At 31.6% G+C, this 21,656-nt stretch overlaps 1 protein-coding gene across 3 annotated transcripts; it reads right to left on the bottom strand.

Annotated features, from left to right (window-relative positions):
- Positions 1–1,092: 1,092 nt before the first annotated feature.
- On the bottom strand, positions 1,093–20,787 carry LOC132715783 (uncharacterized). Of its 3 annotated transcripts, none has more exons than XM_060698850.1 (11): positions 20,678–20,787; positions 16,405–16,487; positions 15,945–16,036; positions 15,497–15,586; positions 13,656–13,763; positions 13,257–13,367; positions 12,502–12,591; positions 10,673–10,780; positions 10,274–10,384; positions 4,413–5,465; positions 1,093–2,684 (listed from the first exon to the last, which is right to left on the bottom strand). In XM_060698850.1, the coding sequence occupies exons 1-11, from the start codon at positions 20,678–20,680 to the stop codon at positions 2,068–2,070; spliced, it is 2,466 nt and encodes an 821-aa protein (XP_060554833.1). In that variant the 5' UTR covers positions 20,681–20,787; the 3' UTR covers positions 1,093–2,067. The 3 variants fall into 3 exon arrangements, with proteins under 3 accessions (XP_060554833.1, XP_060554832.1, XP_060554834.1); XM_060698849.1 differs by lacking the exon at positions 20,678–20,787 and adding an exon at positions 17,485–17,575; XM_060698851.1 differs by lacking the exon at positions 20,678–20,787 and adding an exon at positions 17,485–17,575 and having other exon boundaries at positions 12,502–12,588.
- Positions 20,788–21,656: the final 869 nt, after the last annotated feature.

The raw sequence follows: 21,656 nt of genomic DNA, 5'->3' as shown, positions 1-21,656 counted from the left end.
AAGTTTTGTGAAAGACGGACAGACAGACAGACAGTGTACAAATAGATTTGTTACTGATCATTCTTGTAAAGTTTGGCACCAGTAGTTTATGAGGAGAAGTGGGGACAAGCTTTTGTGTATCTGGCAACACACAGAAAAAAACACATTTTTATCAAAGGGCCATAACTCGGCCAAAAATCATTCAACCGGAAAACCCGTGCAATATGTGCAAGGACTTGAGCTACAGATCAATCCTGTAAAATGTCATTGAAATTGCATTAGTGGTATAAGAGCAGTAGTCCGGACAAACTTCAAAATTAAAAATTATTCAAGGGCCATAACTCTGACAAAAATCATTAAACCGGGAAATTCTGACAATTTGCACAACTAAACTTGGTACTGATCATTCCTGTAAAGTTTGGATGAAATTGCACCAGTAGTTCATGAGGAGTAGTCCAGACAAGCTTTTGTGTATCTGGCAACACACAGAAAAAAACACCTTTTTAATCAAAGGGCCATAACTCGGCCAAAAATCATTCAACCGGAAAACCCGTGCAATATGCGCAAGGACTTGAGCTACAGATCAATCCTGTAAAGTTTCATTGAAATTGCATAAGTGGTATAAGAGAAGTAGTCCGGACAAACTTTAAAAATAAAAATTATTAAAGGGCCATAACTCTGACAAAAATCATTGAACCGGAAAATGCTGACAATATGCACAACTAGACTTTGTACTGATCATTCCTGTAAAGTTTGGATGAAATTGCACCAGTAGTTTATGAAGAATAGTCCGGACAAGTTTTGTGACGGACAGACGGACAGACAGACGTACAGACAGACGACAGAGAAGTGATCCCTATATGTCGCCACTACTCCGTAGAGGCGACACAAAAAAGAGGAGAAAAATAAAAACAAAACAAACATCAAATCGTGGCAGGTAAAAAATATGAAAAATAGAAACAATCATAAAAATTTAAAAACCTTTTAGCAATAATTCTACACTACACATTACGCCAATAAAATTAGGAAAATTTGTATAAAGGTTACAAAGCAAAATATAATACTATTAAATCGTTTCAATCCTTCCGTTCAAAATCATACTTTCATAAAAAACAATTACACACTCAAGGGTACAAAATATATTAGGAAAATGATACTTGTTTACCAAAACATACCGTCTGACTAATGTTCAGATCATCTTTAAATTTACATGTAGATCTGATGGTGGCTGATAAGAGATAAACTTCTTGCGACTTTTAATCAACCAATTAGTGCCAGGTTTTTGGTTCATGAAAGTGTAAAAAAGTTTTGTTTTAACCGTTGGGAGAGCAAAAATGTGTACGCAATTTTCAAGATATAAAAGGTGAACAAAAATATCGACTCCCGCGCCTTTAAGAATAAAGGCTTTAAAATTAAAAATAATATAATCTAATGATTCGCAGAAATTATTTTTCACATACCTACTTGAAGATATTTTATAAGTTGTCTGACTTCCCGGATAACGTAAAATAATTATCTGTAATGAGTGCTAAAATAGCCTTAGCTGAAAATATAAATCGGATGAGAAAGCAGCGAAAAGAGTTACTTGCGATTGACATAAACAAATCTGAACTTTAGTCAGACCTCCATTACTATATCTAAGATAATCTGATCCATGAAACATCTTAACTATAATTAGTTTATCAAAACATGTTTTTTTTTACTTATCTAATCAAAAGACAATGTGGATGCAATTATTTGTAATTTCTTGTCGTACATACATCTGTTTTTGTCTGTTTTTGTTGTTGTTTGCTTTCCAGGAAAATCAACTCTGTTGTATTATTTTATAAAAGATAAGAACACAAGGTAATCTAAAGTTGCGGTTGTGTATAATATACTTATGTTTAGCTATGTTTTCATAAATTTCTCTCTTCGATGCTGCATTTTCGTCTATCGTGTTTCAATATTTTTTAAAACGTTTGATCTGTTGGTGTATGCTACAACAACAACGCTTGATTGCTTAGACTACATATTATATAATATTTATACTATGAAAACTGAGGCGTTTACAGAGTTGTTCCTTTGTATGAAAAGTATATGCTTTTCGGTTTAGTTTTGATTTGTTCGATTTATAATTAATCTCTCTAATGTATCAAATCTGTTATCGAAATATCGTTTGAAACTATCCCTCGTGTCCCTTAGCTCACTTTTTACTGTGTCCAGAGAGTGTTCTACATTATCAGTTAACATTGATGCCGTATTGCATGTTTGATTCCAAAGAACGGGGTGTCGTTCAAACGGAAGCTGTACAACGTTGAATTGCAATCTGTCCGTAGACTGACATATTTCATTTCTATGATACGACAAGCGATTGCCAACAAAATTGATTGCGTCTTCAATTGGTGTAACCATGAAGTTATGTTGATCCAGTTGTCCTTCAAATATCCCAACTGCGCGACACTCGCCATTGTCAACAGCAAACACAAGAGACCCTGAATCTCCCTGTTCACCAAACGGTTTTGAAGAATCAAGACTTACTATTTTAATTTGGTTGTTGAGAGTAACGCTTACCGCATTTCCCCTCGCAGTTGTTCTAACAGCTGTGCAGTCATCAACATATCGCCCTTCTGTTAAACCACTGATACATCCGAACTTGAACACACGAGATGTAGGCATGAGTTTTTCCCGCTTCAGAATTTCACCGGAAGAGAAATGGAAACCTGATCCTTTGTGATATAAAAACACATATTTAAAGACTTTAACAAGTAATAATTTGACATTTGATCATTTATTTTGACAAGTTTAACATTGTGTGCTCAATAAGCTTTCAAGTGGATCAGAGTTTAACTCTTTGTCAAGAGCTAACAAATTGTCCACTGACCTTGACTTAGGCATGTATAACTCCTAATTACGTGAAACATGTAACGTTATGTAAAAAGCCCAAACGGATAGTAAAAAGTAGATTTAGTCCCATTCTACAAAACAAAATGAAGAAAAATACATATTGTGAAGACCTTTTCATATGCCCAAAAATGTTCGGGCATATTATGTTATACCCCCTGGCATCCGTCCGTCTGTCTGTCCGTCCGTCCCTTAGCAATTTGTTTTCCGGAGCATAACTTATTAATCAGTTCTTTTTGGCCCACAATATTCAAACTTCATAGGATGGTTGTCCATATTGGGTAACCCTAACCCTTACCCTATTGATTTTGGGGTCACAAGGTCAAAGGTCAACGTCACATTTACCTTAAAACTGAAAACAGTCTCCGGAGCATAATTTAAGTTCAATTTGTCCAAAAATATTCAAACTTCATAGGATGATTGTCCATATTGGGTAAAAGATCCATAATATTTGGGTCACAATGTCAAAGGTCAAGGTCACTTTAACCTTAAAACTGAAAACAGTTTCTGAAGCATAATTTAGGATCCATTTGGCCCACAATGTTCAAACTTCATAGGATGATTGTCCATATTGGGTAGAAGACCATATTATTTTTAGGATCCTAAGGTCAAAGGTTAAGGTCACTACTACCCTAAAACTGAAAACAGTTTCTGCTCTGTTACTTAAGTATAAATCAACCTACAGCTGTAATTTTAAGAAGATGAACAGCAAAGTCAGTCGAAAACATGACCCCTATTGATTTTAGGGTCACAGGGTCAAAGGTCAGGGTCACAATGATCTTTACACTGAAAATTGTGGTTTCTGGAGAATAATTTAAGTTCCATTTGGCTTACAATGTTCAATTTTCATAGGATTATTGACTATATTGAATAAACGATCCATATCTATATTGGGGTTACAAGGCAAAGGTCAATATCAAATGACCTAAATATTGTGAACAGTTTTACAACTGTCAAACTTCATAAGATGATCACTTATATTGAGTACATTAATTATATGGCATAACAATTTGCTTATATCATGTTATACCCTTGGGGTCTTTCGTCCATCCGTCAGAGCATTTTTATTTACAAGATAACAACTTGATGGTGGTGCTTTGGAAACAGCAACTGCATATATATGAAGGTTCTGCAGTGCGTTTTGAAGGAGGATATAGTTTATTTAATTTCCATGTCTTACAAATGCTTCACCCTTACTAAAAAACCAAAACACTTTCGGGCATATAATACTCAGCCTAGCGGGGCTGTTGTTTATCTTGAAAATCTTATATATATTGTTTTAAATTGCTTTGAATAATAATATTGTATATCACGTTGACAGAAACCGGTAACAAGCTTAAATGAACTGTGGTGCGGAACGTTTTGCTTTTAATCTATTTTATTGCAATATTGTTTTGTCAAACATACCATAACCTTAGTTTATTTAGTGTATTTGTTTATTAAAATCATTGTGATACTCTGCAAAAGAACGATCTTTCCGTCAGTTCTTTCTAACTTGAGGTATGAATTGAATTTTATAAGCTACATTTTACTTGAAAATCTTAATATCTCACCAGGAAAACTGCCATCATTCGGTAATCGATCTTCGTTAACTTGCACTAATGCAAGCTCCATTCCAGCTTCGTCTTCGTTACCCTCCTTATAGACGGCCAGTACTATCTTGCCAAGAGGGTATCGCGAGTTTGTATTGCTGACTGTTTTAGATTCCGGTGGTTGAAATATGTTGTGGCCGGTTTTTCCGTAGTATATGTAATTAACATCGCTTTTCTTTAATCCTTCCATTTGCTTTTTATCTAGTGCAACGTGCGCACTCGTTAAGAAATATGTATCCGAGTAGTTTTCTAATTGAACAAATGGACCCACAGTTCCTTGGTCGGTACCATATCCGCTGTCTATCTCGCATCCCATTTTAACATTTTGATGCAAATCATCTGGTTTTCCACAAAGCGTAAACACCCCTTCTCGTACATCAAAAGGCATGTCCGTTATTGTTCTGTCAAACGGTTCTTCATTGAAGGGAACCAATCCCTTTATCTGAACATACAATGCAATACAGGGAATGTTTTCCATGTGAGCAGCTGTTGTTTGGTACCCGGATGATCTCATGCAACTTGGAGATATTTTTGTTAAGTTGCTGTGCTTTTGCATTAATCGCCTCGCGTTTTTCTTGATGAATGCTTTGATGACTGCCATCTCTGTTGTTAAATAATCACCTGTTTGTTCGTATTTGTATATCGCTTCGTTTTCCAGCTTGCAAGTGTCCGTTATATCATTTTTACATACTTGGTACGTTTCAAATTCCCATTCTCCTTCAATTTTTTTACTTGTATGAATGACAAAAACCACGTCTGTGCGTTCAAGTGGTTGGCCCGTTTTAGTCCTATAAGCTGCCCATACATCATTTATCAAAGGTGATAATCTCCTGATATACATGCAAATGCTGCCTAATAGCTCCCGTTTAACGTTTGGCGAAATAACTTTTTCTTTTTCTTGCATAATTTTGTTCAGAATATCTTTATCAGGGAGAATCCTGTCCCCTAAAAGCTTTATTGCTTTGCTTTCGCTTGCATCCTTCTCTTCAAGATATCTATTCCATCCATATGAGTCTGAGAAAAAAAGGAATAGGATGATAAGCTACGAGTTTCATTTAACAACTTCAGACAAACAGGTGAGTGTTAACCTATGAAATCTATTATAACCACTTAAGTTCGAATCTATAAATAAGACAGGAAATTTACAAATAGGTTAAAGTAAATATACTCAAAGGCAAAACATACTTATTCTCTACAATTTGAGCATTTTGCTTGAGATTTTATTTAATTATTTTGCAAAACGAGTGATGCATGTGATAATGCATACACATGATTACACGCACAATTAAGAGAACATAATTTAATTAAAAAGGCACAGACGGCTATAACATTACTGTCTTTCATAACAAATAAGCTATTTATGGGCAAACGTTTTAAAATCAAAGTATTTCTTAACGTACCTGGTCTTATTATAGAACTTGATAACATAAACTATTGTTTTGAGTTTTCAGGAAATGTTATATATCTTGTTAAGATGCGTCAAAACGTATTTTTATTTTATTGTGGTTATATGAAAATATTACATACTGAAAATTATTTATTTTATTTTTTTTTGTCCTTATATTGTTTGATAGGCGTAAATTGACTGATATTCGTATACGTCTAAAGTGGTTTTCATTCAATGCCATTATGAACGTGTATTTAACCTAGTTTTTGTTTTCAATTTTCTGGACATCCGATAATTTAATTTTTTGACTGCTAACTGCTCATTTCCACTTATTGATTGAAAAACTAAATTGTTTTTCCCTAGAAAAATAAACTACAAAATCATCGTTTTTAATCATTATTTCGACAAGCCGTAAAATATGACAATAATTAATGACTGTTATTTAACTTTAATTAAATTTTGCCGTAAATTTACCTACTTTACATCACAGAAACTAATAAAGTCAAAGTATATGTTGATGGAAAACAAGAATTGCAAAATTATATAGACACAAGAAAATTACCAATTTATATAGAAATTATTATAAGTGTTTATATAAAATGTCCATCAAAGAGGAAAGAGAAAACACTATCTGTCATATTTCTAGATAAAAATAAGCATCTAAAATCCTATATACCAAAAACTACATTTAAAAAAGTAACAAAATGGCAATGTTTTTCGGAAATAATGTATTTTTATGAATATATCCGGGAATGTTTTCCGTTCTCAGATAAAAAGTACATAGATACTGTTATATGATCTAAAAAAGCTGCATTTTCATTGCTTCAAACAGTAGTCATCAGAACAAATAATAACAAGAATGTCGAACGACACATATACCCCCCTTTCTAGCCATTGACTCACATAATTGGTAATTTTATTACAGAAACTTGCCAAAAATGGGTACATTGAAGTGTTCAATTATGGAAAAATCAACGAAAGCCATTTTGACATTAAAGACCCTGTGACCTTGACCTTTGACCTAGTGACCCCAAAATCAATAGGGGTCATCTACTAGTTATAACCAATCACTATGTGAAATATGAAGACTTTGTGATACACACTTTTCAAGATAATCAGCGGAAACCATTTTGACATTTAAGGTAGACCATGGTTAATGCATTACCTCCACTTTGAAGAGTATTCAAATAGGCTACAATCGCTTGTAAACTACATTGAAATTGAGGGGCGTGGGTTCAAACCCCAGAAGGGGCAACTTTTTTTTTCTTTCTTTTTTCCTTTTTAACATTATTTATGTATCTCTCTGATCCCTTATGGAAGAAAAAAAGTTTGATTTAAATTATGTAATTACTTTAGGTAATTTTTTTGCTAAATAATGCCAAAATTTATAGCAAATATGATACCAGATATTTTCAAAGTTCGATAAAATAAAAACTACACGGTAAAAGTATTTTATATTTCGCATGATCAACTAATATACCTTCGAGAAAATTTAGGCAACTTTGAAAACAGACCCTTATTTCGATAAATTTCAGGGATATTTTGAATAAGACATTTTAGATAGGAAAATAGTAAAATTAGTGTTTTAAGTGGGTAGGGTAGGGTAACATTTTTATACATATTAAGAACATTTTGTTTAGAAACAAACATTTTGCTTGTGTAATGTGTTACCTGAATGTTATTATTTGTTTCTTAACAATGAGCAATAGAAAAACATTTTTATAATGATGATATTACAGATTATTTACAGTTTCCTCATTTCTGAAAATAAGCCCTTCTAATGGCAAAGTCTTAGTTCAGAAATATATCCATAACTCATAAACCACACGGTAAATTTTATTTAAATTTTGCATACAGGTGACCTTGAAGACATATAACTGTCCTATGTTGTCAATTTTACAGTTCCTTATGGTGCCCATTACCCTTGGTCTACCTTAAGGCCCCTGTGACCTTGACCTTTGACCTATTGACCCCAAAATCAATAGGGGTCATTTACAAGTGATGACCAATCACTATGTGAAATATGAAGACTTTGTGATACACACTTTTCAAGATAATCAGCGGAAACCATTTTGACATTTAAGGTAGACCATGGGTAATGCATTACCTCCACTTTGAAGAGTATTCAAATAGACTTGAATCGCTTGTAAACTACATTGAAATTGAGGGGCGTGGGTTCAAACCCCAGAAGGGGCAACTTTTTTTTTCTTTCTTTTTTTCTTTTTAACAGTATTTATGTATCTCTCTGATCCCTTATGGAAGAAAAAAAGTTTGATTTAAATTATATAATTACTTTAGGTAATTTTTTTTGCTAAATAATGCCAAAATTTATAGCAAATATGATACCAGATATTTTCAAAGTTCGATAAAATAAAAACTACACGGTAAAAGTATTTTATATTTCGCATGATCAACTAATGTACCTTCGAGAAAATTTAGGCAAACTTTGAAAACAGACCCTTATTTCGATAAATTTTAGGGATATTTTGAATAAGACATTTTAGATAGGAAAATAGTAAAATTAGTGTTTAAAGTGGGTAGGGTAGGGTAACATTTTTATACATATTAAGAACATTTTGTTTAGAAACAAACATTTTGCTTGTGTAATGTGTTACCTGAATGTTATTATTTGTTTCTTAACAATGAGCAATAGAAAAACATTTTTATAATGATTATATTACAGATTATTTACAGTTTTCTCATTTCTGAAAATAAGCCCTTCTAATGGCAAAGTCTTAGTTCAGAAATATATCCATAACTCATAAACCACACGGTAAATTTTATTTAAATTTTGCATACAGGTGACCTTAAAGACATATAACTGTCCTATGTTGTCAATTTTACAGTTCCTTATGGTGCCCATTACCCTTGGTCTACCTTAAGGTCCCTGTGACCTTGACCTTTGACCTATTGACCCCAAAATCAATAGGGGTCATTTACAAGTGATGACCAATCACTATGTGAAATATGAAGACTTTGTGAAACATACCTTTCAAGATAATCAGCGGAAACCATTTTAACATTTAAGGCCCATGTGACCTTGACCTTTGACCTAGTGACCCCAAAATCAACAGGGGTCATCTACTTGTGATGACCAATCACTATGTGAAATATGAAGACTTTGTGATACATACTTTTCAAGATAATCAGCGGAAACCATTTTGATATTTAAGGCCCCTGTGACCTTGACCTTTGACCTAGTGACACCCAAAATCAAAAGGGGTAATCTACTAGTGATGACCAATCTTTGTGTGAAATATGAAGACTTTGTAATATATACTTTTCAAGATAATCAGCGGTAATTATTTTGACATTTAAGGCCCATGTGACCTTGACCTTTGACCTAGTGATCCCAAAATCAATAGGGGTCATCTACTTGTGATGACCAATCACTATGTGAAATATGAAGACTTTGTGATACATACTTTTCAAGATAATCAGCGGACACCATTTTGATATTTAAGGCCCCTGTGACCTTGACCTTTGACCTAGTGACCCAAAAATCAAAAGGTGTTATCTACTAGTGATGACCATTCTTAGTGTGAAATATGAATACTTTGTGATAAATACTTTTCAAGATAATCAGTTGAAACCATTTTGACATTTTAAGGTCCCTGTGACCTTGACCTCTGACCTAGTGACCCCAAAATCAATAGGGGTCATCTACTTGTGAAGACCAATCACTATGTTAAATATGAAGACATTGTGATATATACTTTTCAAGATAATCAGCGGAAACCATTTTGACATTTAAGGTCCCTGTAACCTTGACCTTTAACCTAGTGACGATCCCAAAATCAATAAGGGTCATACTAGTTAAGACCAATCACTGTGTTAAATATGAAGACTTTGTGATACATACTTTTCAAGATAATCAGCGGAAACCATGTGGTCTACCGACGGACAGACCGACAGACCGACCGACCGACAGACAGAGAGACAGACCGACAGACCGACATTAGCAAAACAATATAACCCCTCTTCTTCGAAGGGGGGCATAAAAATTATATTGTTCAGGTGAAATATCATTTTTAACATTTATTTCTTTATGGCATATTTCTCTATTCAAAAATCTATATGCTCCACAATATTAGGTAAAAATACATCACAATGAAAAGTATATTGTTTACTTGTCTTTAAGTTTAGGCTATACGTTTTGTGTGGCTTTTTGTAAATCTTAGGCTAATCATGTAATAAAACAATAATTGACTAATGGCTCATTGAAAATGATGTCATATTCACGACTTCGCCTCGGTCAATATGTCATATATCGGTGAATATCACATCATATTCAATGGCTCACTAGTCAATAATTGTATACTTTTATAGATACTAGAAATATTATATTTAATTTTAAATGAAAAAATCCTTAACTTATAACGTATTGTTATTTCATTATTGACCTGTTACAGGCTGTAAAAAAGAACAGGTTTACCAATTCTCCATCTGGTCAATGGCCTCATTTCATCGTGAAAAGTATGCAAAGATTGTATTGATTGATCTGCAGCTTGTATTTCTTTATACGTATCCTCTGTATACTTTGTTTCTGTGTATATAAATACCACTTCATAACAATAATGATGTTTCCAATATTAAGTGTATAAGAAATTTTGTAAGAAACATATAATTGTCATTTGTTACAAAACATATATGGTAAATAAATATATATTTTTTATGTGAGTGAATGAAAAATACTGCAAGTGCCTGTGAATACATTAAAATATATTTTGTTTTCAAATTTCACTAGTTGTTAACTTCTTTAATGTTATATGACAGTTTTTATTCAAACAATATTTCTGGCTTTTGTTTACTTTTACAAGTGCAAATTACCAACCCGTAGCGTCTGTTTTCTTTATCTTTTTATGGTAAACATATTCACCATTCATTTGAGCAACACCTGACCTTCTCTTTCCATTTTTGTTCTGTAAATTGTTCTGCTTCACTTTAAATCAAGAAAAGAAATAAGCTTTTTAGTAACAGTTAGTGAATGAGACACCTTACACAATTTTTAATTTTTAATATATAATATAAACCAACAGTTTTATTGATACTTAACCATTATAATATATGCATTTATAGATAATGTGTATTGTATTTTGTTTAGTCTTACTGTGATGAATAGCATCGAAATAAAGAAAGTAAAAAAAGGAAAAAAATATAAAACAGAAGAATTTTGTGTGTTTCACGGAATGTTCATTGTAAACATACTAAGGGCGCTGTATATTATACAATGTGCGTAGTTAAGCAACATTTTATATTGTATATACTAAGGCAGTGGATTAAAATTACGTCAAAACATTGATACAAATATAAATGGCATTTCAGTTGTTCCTATAGATTTTGCATATATGTTGCAAAAAAAAGAAACACAAGAAATGCATTGATGCAAAGCATCAAAGGGCGTCCAAACAAGAAATGCAGCAAGTGACGATAGCAATCATATCTTCATATAAACTTTGGTAGACGTGCTAGAGATTAGAGTATTAAATATATTTTTTTTGGAACATACAAAACGGAAGTCAAAATGAATTACTTTAGTAACATGCAATTTTTATGCCAATTAAAATATATAGGTTTCTATCAAAACCTGGGTCCAGTAGTACAAAGTACAAATGTTGCTGCAATGCAGCAATTGAAAAGCTCCGCGCAAAACATGCGCACATTACAGATACCTTACCAAATCATTCCTACGCACGGGTCATGTTTAATTCAGATTAGTTTTGTTAATCATTTTGTGGATAATTATATTTATCGTATGCACTATCCATGAGAGAGGAGCAAGATATTAAATTTAAAAAAATATGCCTTCATTGATGTCTACTTGGTAGGGAAAGTATTCCCATTGATTACAAACAAGACATATAAGACTTGTAAATGTAATGTGACATCACAGTAGTGCAACATTGTTCTGTTTGTGTCACTACTTTAGTCAGTAATATTAGATGATAACAGATATAAAAGCATGTACATCTGTTTTTTACCTATAGTGCTACTCATATTCTACAAATATCGACAACTAATCATGGTAAGAAGTATAAAAATTTATTTAGTTTTAGTCTAAACGAAACGGTCATTCGTGTTGCGCTATGATAACAATAACAAACTGGAGAATTTTGCAGGAAAAGAAATGCAAACATATTCAACAATAAATTGCACTCTTTATAAATTTATCAGGCCATTTTTTACGAATTGTTATATCATAGTATTATCATTTTGAAATTGACTGGTCATCTAGCTATTTCGAATTCATGTACAACACTAAAATACATACATAACCCACTGTGTACTACAAAATAATAAGTTATTTCCTGTAGAAGATACACATGTACGAAATAAATCACCAAAGTTTATTTTTTGTTTTGTCTTTTATACTGCTTTTCCAGCGGTTGGGCATGAAATTTATTCCCGTTCTCATTCATTAATATGACATGCTGCGAATCACCGAAGGGGAAACTAATATATGACTTTACATAATATAAATCGGAAGGAGTGATTGATTCCGAAATTATTTTTTGCTGTAAATCGAAGGGATTTATTTAAAAAAAATCCGTTACATGAACAAAAAAAAATAGTCAACACAAATAGCTCCGCGCCTGTGGGCGGGCAGCAATAATCTTAAACAAAATAACAAAGGTTTTGTCAAACTGCAAGTTAATAACACACCTGCATCATCCTTTTTACAGAAAACATGATCTCCACCATTTGCTTCAACATCAGACATCTGATCCTTCTTCAAAATTGTGTTTCTTTCTTCTAACAAAAAAAAAGCTTTCAATCATATTAAATTCATTTATTCATACGTTTTATGTTGACAGACATCTAAACATCATGTCATAAATTGTATACTGAATTTTACGGCTTTTTACATAACTTGAACTTACACTGAAAAGATATTTATTAAAAGTATAATCGTCGAGACATGTACACCGATGCCATTACTCACATATAGTCAGTAGTCAACAGAACAAATAATAAAAATTATATTGTTCAGGTGAAATATCATTTTTAACATTTATTTTCTTTATGGCATATTTCTCTATTCAAAAATCTATATGCTCCACAATATTAGGTAAAAGATACATCACAATGAAAAGTATATTGTTTACTTGTCTTTAAGTTTAGGCTATACGTTTTGTGTGGCTTTTTGTTATTCTTAGGCTAATCATACATGGTATAATAAAACAATAATTGACTAATGGCTCATTGAAAATGATGTCATATTCACGACTTCGCCTCGGTCAATATATCATATATCGGTGAATATCACATCATATTCAATGGCTCACTAGTCAATAATTGTATACTTTTATAGATACTAGAAATATTATATTTAATTTTAAATGAAAAAATCCTTAACTTATAACGTATTGTTATTTCATTATTGACCTGTTACAGGCTGTAAAAAAGAACAGGTTTACCAATTCTCCATCTGGTCAATGGCCTCATTTCATCGTGAAAAGTATGCAAAGATTGTATTGATTGATCTGCAGCTTGTATTTCTTTATACGTATCCTCTGTATACTTTGTTTCTGTGTATATAAATACCACTTCATAACAATAATGATGTTTCCAATATTAAGTGTATAAGAAATTTTGTAAGAAACATATAATTGTCATTTGTTACAAAACATATATGGTAAATAAATATATATTTTTTATGTGAGTGAATGAAGAATACTGCAAGTGCCTGTGAATACATTAAAATATATTTTGTTTTCAAATTTCACTAGTTGTTTACTTCTTTAATGTTATATGACAGTTTTTATTCAAACAATATTTCTGGCTTTTGTTTATTTTTACAAGTGCAAATTACCAACCCGTAGCGTCTGTTTTCTTTATCTTTTTATGGTAAACATATTCACCATTCATTTGAGCAACACCTGACCTTCTCTTTCCATTTTTGTTCTGTAAATTGTTCTGCTTCACTTTAAATCAAGAAAAGAAATAAGCTTTTTAGTAACAGTTAGTGAATGAGAAATCTTACATAATTTTTAATTTTTAATATATAATATAAACCAACAGTTTTATTGATACTTAACCATTATAATATATGCAATTATAGATAATGTGTATTGTATTTTGTTAAGTCTTACTGTGATGAATAGCATCGAAATAAAGAAAGTAAAAAAAGGAAAAAAATATAAAACAGAAGAATTTTGTGTGTTTCACGGAATGTTCATTGTAAACATACTAAGTGCGCTGTATATTATACAATGTGCGTAGTTAAGCAACATTTTATATTGTATATACTAAGGCAGTGGATTAAAATTACGTCAAAACATTGATACAAATATAAATGGCATTTTAGTTGTTCCTATAGATTTTGCATATATGTTGCAAAAAAAAAGAAACACAAGAAATGCATTGATGCAAAGCATCAAAGGGCGTCCAAACAAGAAATACAGCAAGTGACGATAGCAATCATATCTTCATATAAACTTTGGTAGACGTGCTAGAGATTAGAGTATTAAATATATTTTCTTTGGAACATACAAAACGGTAGTCAAAATGAATTACTTTAGTAACATGCAATTTTTTATGCCAATTAAAATATTTAGGTTTCTATCAAAACCTGGGACTTAAGATCCAGTAGTACAAAGTACAAATGTTGCTGCAATGCAGCAATTGAAAAGCTCCGCGCAAAACATGCGCACATTACAGATACCTTACCAAATCATTCCTACGCACGGGTCATGTTTAATTCAGATTAGTTTTGTTAATCCTTTTGTGAATAATTATATTTATCGTATGCACTATCCATGTGAGAGGAGCAAGATATTAAATTTAAAAAAAATATGCCTTCATTGATGTCTACTTGGTAAAGAAAGTATTCCCATTGATTACAAACAAGACATATAAGACTTGTAAATGTAATGTGACATCACAGTAGTGCAACATTGTTCTGTTTGTGTCACTACTTTAGTCAGTAATATTAGATGATAACAGATATAAAAGCATGTACATCTGTTTTTAACCTATAATGCTACTCATATTCTACAAATATCGACAACTAATCATGGTAAGAAGTATAAAAATTTATTTAGTTTTAGTCTAAACGAAACGGTCATTCGTGTTGCGCTATGATAATCAATAACAAACTGGAGAATTTTGCAGGAAAAGAAATGCAAACATATTCAACAATAAATTGCACTCTTTATAAATTTATCAGGCCATTTTTTACGAATTGTTATATCATAGTATTATCATTTTGAAATTGACTGGTCATCTAGCTATTTCGAATTCATGTACAACACTAAAATACATACATAACCCACTGTGTACTACAAAATAATAAGTTATTTCCTGTAGAAGATACACATGTACGAAATAAATCACCAAAGTTTATTTTTTGTTTTGTCTTTTATACTGCTTTTCCAGCGGTTGGGCATGAACTTTATTCCCATTCTCATTCATTAATATGACATGCTGCGAATCACCGAAGGGGAAACTAATATATGACTTTACATAATATAAATCGGAAGGAGTGATTGATTCCGAAATTATTTTTTGCTGTAAATCGAAGGGATTTATTTAAAAAAAATCCGTTACATGAACAAAAAAAAATAGTCAACACAAATAGCTCCGCGCCTGTGGGCGTGCAGCAATAATCTTAAACAAAATAACAAAGGTTTTGTCAAACTGCAAGTTAATAACACACCTGCATCATCCTTTTTACAGAAAACATGATCTCCACCATTTGCTTCAACATCAGACATCTGATCCTTCTTCAAAATTGTGTTTCTTTCTTCTAACAAAAAAAGCTTTCAATCATATTAAATTCATTTATTCATACGTTTTATGTTGACAGACATCTAAACATCATGTCATAAATTGTATACTGAATTTTACGGCTTTTTACATAACTTGAACTTACATTGAAAAGATATCTTTTAAAAGTATAATCGTCAAGACTTGTACACCGATGCCATTACTCACATATTGTACTGTTCGACATGCGCCTTGGTGTTCATCAAAGTCCAACTATTTCCGAAACCATTTTCAATAAAATTGGTTAATTCAATTCATCATATTTCACCACACTTTTTCCAGATAAGTATTACAAAATAATGAAAAAAAGCTTCATATTCACATTGAAGAATATTTACCCTTTTTGCAATGATTTTCAAATCCCATCATGCTGACAACATTGTTCTCATTTGCTTGTGAATTTTCTTGATCACAAGATATCTCACGGATCCTAAAATTCAAAGGAATTCTCTTATATTGTTTGTTATTTGGTGGGATAATGATAAAACCAAATAATATCTTTTCCAGAAACCGAGTAATTTCTCACTCTCAGGGACGTATAAAGTGGTGTTTTGATAAATTCATGTGTTTATGATTTCGCTAGTGAACTGTTGATATCAAAAATACTTCACTTAAATGCATTTACATTGTAATGATTGATAAAAAAGAAAATGATTGACTTGAAACAAGCCTTTCATGAATACTTAAATGAAACAATGAGTTTCGTTACATTATAACTTTCTTTAAACATGTTAATCATAAATATATTTTCATTCATTTTTTGTACGAAAGCTATTATTTAATATCTCGACGAGTTACCTTACTGGATCCATGGAATTGCTGTACGTTTTCACCATGTTATCCTCATGAAGAGTTGTCTCAACAGTAGAATATTGCAATTCCTGTGAAGAAGTTATTATTCGGTTACTTATCTTTTGTATTAACTGTTAATTCCTTCAAGATTTATTGATGATATTAATATGCATAGACAGAAAACCAATGTGTTATCAATTTATGTTTGAGAAGAAATTATGTTTGGAATTTTGTTTAGAATGACTTTGTCAGAATTTAGAATTATTCATAACAATTCCGTTACCTTCACTTCAAAATTACCAGTTTTGTGAACAAAATACAAGTATGCTTCACATACATAAAATTCAATCTGGAAGCAATCTGAATTTTTACGAAAACTAGCATCGTACTTAAATACTTTAAAATTACTAATATGTGTGTGATGTAATTTAACAATAATAACTTTTACTGCGACAATAAACGACAAATAACGTATCCTAGCCAAAACAGTTTGCTCATTATTCTATGCGTTTGTATTATCCAGGATCCCGTGCGACCAGGGTCTTGGATCCCGATATGGTCCTCTACCGTTGTTCTAAAAATAACCCAGTGATTTGATTGGCTTTGCTCGAATCACTGCCTCCCGGTTTGACTAATTATTAATTTGCCAAAAGACTTACAATATAAGATTGACCACTTAACCAACCTTGAAATTGAGTATTCATGTTAACCATGTGCTTTTTCTAGAAAAATGACATGCAATGATCTTGTTATATAGGTTTGACTGACCAAATATTTCGAAGAATGTCCTAAAAGATGATTACACCCCTATACACTGAAATGTTCTGCTGATCATATACTTCTGTTTTAAAATTCAAATATCTAAATGTGAAATTATATTCTTACAGTTAATTTACTTAACAAAAACAATGGAGTGTTAGTTTATTAAATAAATTTTTATTTTTGTAAACAATACATTTTCATCCAATCACATGATGTTCCTGCAATTTTTGTAGGTAATCGCTGCTCATGTTACAATACAGTAATCTGACCTAAAGAGAATAAGAATAATTACATCATGTTTTAATCATTTATAAAGTCCCTTACCATTACCAATATTATGGATGTAATTCCACCACTCTAGACTGGACTTTGAAACTCTTTCCACATTTGCCAGATCGCCGTATTTCGAGTTTTCTGAAAATGAATGTAAACATTAGATTTCCATACATAATTCACTATACTATTTTACTGCCAACTGTAGGAACTTCTATAAAATCACTCAGGAATTTAAAGTAAATTGTCATCACTACAAAACTGCTGCAAAATATTTCAAATGTAACAAAAGGATGCGACAGGGAGCAGTTTGTTGTATTTCCTGACCCATCACATTATAAGTGATTTTAACAAAAAGTTAAACAATTTAATACCAACAGACATTCTGAAGGAAGATAAAGTTATGGAAACATATTGCATGTTGACTAGAATATGGATTACAGACCATTTGTTCTACCAAAGTAGCATTTTTGGTATGTATTAAAACATTACCACTACCCTTTTTTCTAAACATTTGCTTGTATGGTCTGAAATGCAAGTCATAATGTCAGTTAAACACTAAAATAATTGATATATATTCCTACATATAAATTAACATCAATGATGTGTAAACGTTGTCAAATTATGTTGTACTTTACCTCCTTTGTGCTAAACAGCACATAAATAACCTTAAAACTTACATTAAAACTTTTAATACAAATTTTTGGATATTTTGCATCCATTTGGACCTAACATTTCAGCTGAACAGGCGTTAAAGGTGTTTTCAAAAAAGAAAATATATCCATCTTTTCCTAAGCCAAAGTTTACATTAATTGGAAGGTGTCTGTTTATTTTATGCATATTTAGGTTAACAAACAGAAAATAACTTTTTAAGTTTTTTTTAATAAACCAAAGAAGATAATTCACTGATCTTGTGCGTAATAATTCCGTATAAGTAATTGATCAAATAATGCTTTTTCTGTTCATTCACATATTAGAGACGCAACACTTGTGAAATAATCATGCATAATATGCGTGTGGAAAAAAGATATTGCTTGTAGTGCTTGTATTGCTTATCCAAGAGACTTCTAATGAATATTTCTACCTTCCTCAAATATAATAAACATTCCAATATGCATTTAATAGATATGGAATGATGCGAATGTAAGAATAAGTACAATCTATGTCATTATATTTAGTTTATATGTAAAATGGAAAACAACCAAACAACCAAATTTAATTACTATTGCGCATGCCAGACACTTAATAAGAAGCATCTGTCCTACATTCAGCCACATTTCCAATACATTTGACTCTAACTATGGGTACATGGTTTTGGACTAAAACAACAGAAGCCTTTATATGCCAAACATCTGAAACTTTAATGTTATATGTGCCTTTAAATGATACATATGATTTTTCAATACAGGAAACAAACACGACGGTTATTTGTGTGTTACGAACATTGAAAGTTATCGAGCAAAATAAGAGAAAAAACGTGCTGAGGAAGAAATTTTCGCAAAAAAAAATCCTCAAAAATGTTAACTGAGAAAATTTTCTAGATTGTTTTAGCATTGATTTATTAAATTTGAACCGACTGTTTGCATTTGCAGTGATTTACAGTGGTTGCCTTAAATAGCGTTTTTCGTGCGTGCGTTTTTTTGTATATTGTGCGTGCGTATATCATTTGAGATTAAGAAATTAAATAAACATTAATAATAAACAGTCAATTGTTTCATTACATTTAAAAAATGATTGCATTTTGGTCTGTATTTTTAAAACGCAATTAACTACTTTTATAAGTAATTATGTCCTTGTTTCTGATGTAATCGAGTAAACAAAGAAGATGTTAATTTAAAACTAGAAATGTGCCCATAGGACACGGGTGCCCTCACTTTCCAATGTTTTGTCAATTTTATGACTCTATGTCAGATATCTTTTGCCACAAGTTGAAAACTAAAACTCGTTTACTAAGTATAGGGCAAGAACTTTACAAATACTGATTAAATCCGAAAGCAAACCCCAAGGTACATATGTTTTCATTCTTGTTAACTGTCAGGCCTACTGGTCAACACTTTTTTAGCAATGCATGAAAAAGTTGAAAATTGCAAATTTATACTACGCCAAGGGCAGTAATTCTTTACAAATCTGAAAAACTCAACAGGCAAAATTCCAGGTTCATAGCTTCACAGTGATGTTGACCGATAGTCCTGTAAAAAAATCTGGAAACAAAGTGATCCCTCGGAAGTATTTATCACAACAAAAAGTTGTTTGATTCTAACTCAACCACTCAAGTAACAAATAGCAAAACTTTACTAAGATGAAGACAATTACTCTGACAAAACAGAAAAAAATTAGAAAACCAATGTGTTATCAATTTATGTTTGAGAAGAAATTGTGTTTGGAATTTTGTTTAGAATGACTTTGTCAGAATTTAGAATTATTCATAACAATTCCGTTACCTTCACTTCAAAATTACCAGTTTTGTGAACAAAATACAAGTATGTTTCACATACATAAAATTCAATCTGGAAGCAATCTGAATTTTAACGAAAACTAGCATCGTACTTAAATACTTTAAAATTACTAATATGTGTGTGATGTAATTTAACAATAATAACTTTTTACTGCGACAATAAACGACAAATAACGTATCCTAGCCAAAACAGTTTGCTCATTATTCTATGCGTTTGTATTATCCAGGATCCCGTGCGACCAGGGTCTTGGATCCCGATATGGTCCTCTACCGTTGTTCTGAAAATAACCCAGTGATTTGATTGGCTTTGCTCGAATCACTGCCTCCCGGTTTGACTAATTATTAATTTGCCAAAAGACTTACAATATAAGATTGACCACTTAACCAACCTTGAAATTGAGTAGTCATGTTAACCATGTGCTTTTTCTAGAAAAATGACATGCAATGATCTTGTTATATAGGTTTGACTGACCAAATATTTCGAAGAATGTCCTAAAAGATGATTACACCCCTATACACTGAAATGTTCTGCTGATCATATACTTCTGTTTTAAAATTCAAATATCTAAATGTGAAATTATATTCTTACAGTTAATTTACTTAACACAAACAATGGAGTGTTAGTTTATTAAATAAATTTTTATTTTTGTAAACAATACATTTTCATCCAATCACATGATGTTCCTGCAATTTTGTAGGTAATCGCTGGCCTTGTTTCAATACAGTAATCCGACCTCAAAAGAATATCAATAATTATATCATGTTTCAATCATTTATAAAGTACCTTACCATTACCAATATTGTGGATGTAATTCCACCACTCTAGACTGGACTTTGAAACTTCCTTTTTCCAAATTTGCCAGACGTCGTATTTCGAGTATTCTGAAAATGAATGTAAACATTAGATTTCCATACATATTTCACTATTTTACTGCCAACTGTAGGATATTCTATAAAATCACTCAAGAAATTAAAGTAAATTGTCATCACTACAAACCTGCTGCAAAATATTTCAAATGTAACAAAAGGATGCGACAGGGAGCAGTTTGTTTTATCACCTGACCCATCACATAATAAGTGATTTTAACAATAAGTTAAACAATTTAATACCAACAGGCATTCTGAAGGAAGATAAAGTTATGGAAACATATTGCATGTTGACTTAAATATGGATTACAGACAATTTGTTCTACCAAAGTAGCATTTTTGGTATGTTTTAAAAAATTACCTCTGCTCTTTTTTCTAAACATTTGCTTGTATGGTCTGAAATGCAAGTCAGTTAAACACTAAAATACGAGTAATTGATAAATATTCCTTTTAAATTAACATATCTATGCTGTGTAAATGTTGTCAAATTATGTTGTACTTTACCTCCTTTGTGCTTAACAGCACATAAATAACCTTAAAACTTACATTAAAACCCTATTTTTGGATAATTTGCATCCATTTGGAGCTAAAATTCCAGCTGAACAAGCGTTTAAGGTGTTTTCAAAAAAGAAAATATATCCATCTTTTCCTAAGCCAAAGTTTACATTAATTGGAAGGTGTCTGTTTAATTTATGCATATTTAGGTTAACAAACAGAAATTAACTTTTTAAGGTTTTTTTTGATAAACCAAAGAAGGTGATTCACTGATCTTGTGCGTAATAATTCCGTAGAAGTAATTTGATTAAATAATGCTTTTTCTGTTCACTTCCATATTAGAGACGCAACACTTGTGAAATAATCATGCATAATTGACTAGTCTAGTAAATCGAGTTTTACTTAT

Source organism: Ruditapes philippinarum, unplaced genomic scaffold (assembly GCF_026571515.1).
Source record: "Ruditapes philippinarum isolate M1 unplaced genomic scaffold, ASM2657151v2 ctg2299_1_1_1_1, whole genome shotgun sequence".
In the NCBI taxonomy this organism is placed as follows: Eukaryota; Metazoa; Mollusca; class Bivalvia; order Venerida; family Veneridae; genus Ruditapes; species Ruditapes philippinarum.
The sequence above is the reverse complement of the archived record's forward strand: the minus strand, read 5'-3'. Positions and strand labels throughout refer to the sequence as shown.

Excerpts from the sequence above, each read along its gene's own strand:
- LOC132715783 (XM_060698850.1), bottom strand. Across the intron at positions 13,764-15,496 it reads CTGTAAAAAGGATGATGCAG|TGAAGCAGAACAATTTACAG; the intron begins GTGTGTTATTAA and ends CTTGATTTAAAG. Across the intron at positions 2,685-4,412 it reads GAATGATGGCAGTTTTCCTG|GATCAGGTTTCCATTTCTCT; the intron begins GTGAGATATTAA and ends TATATCACAAAG.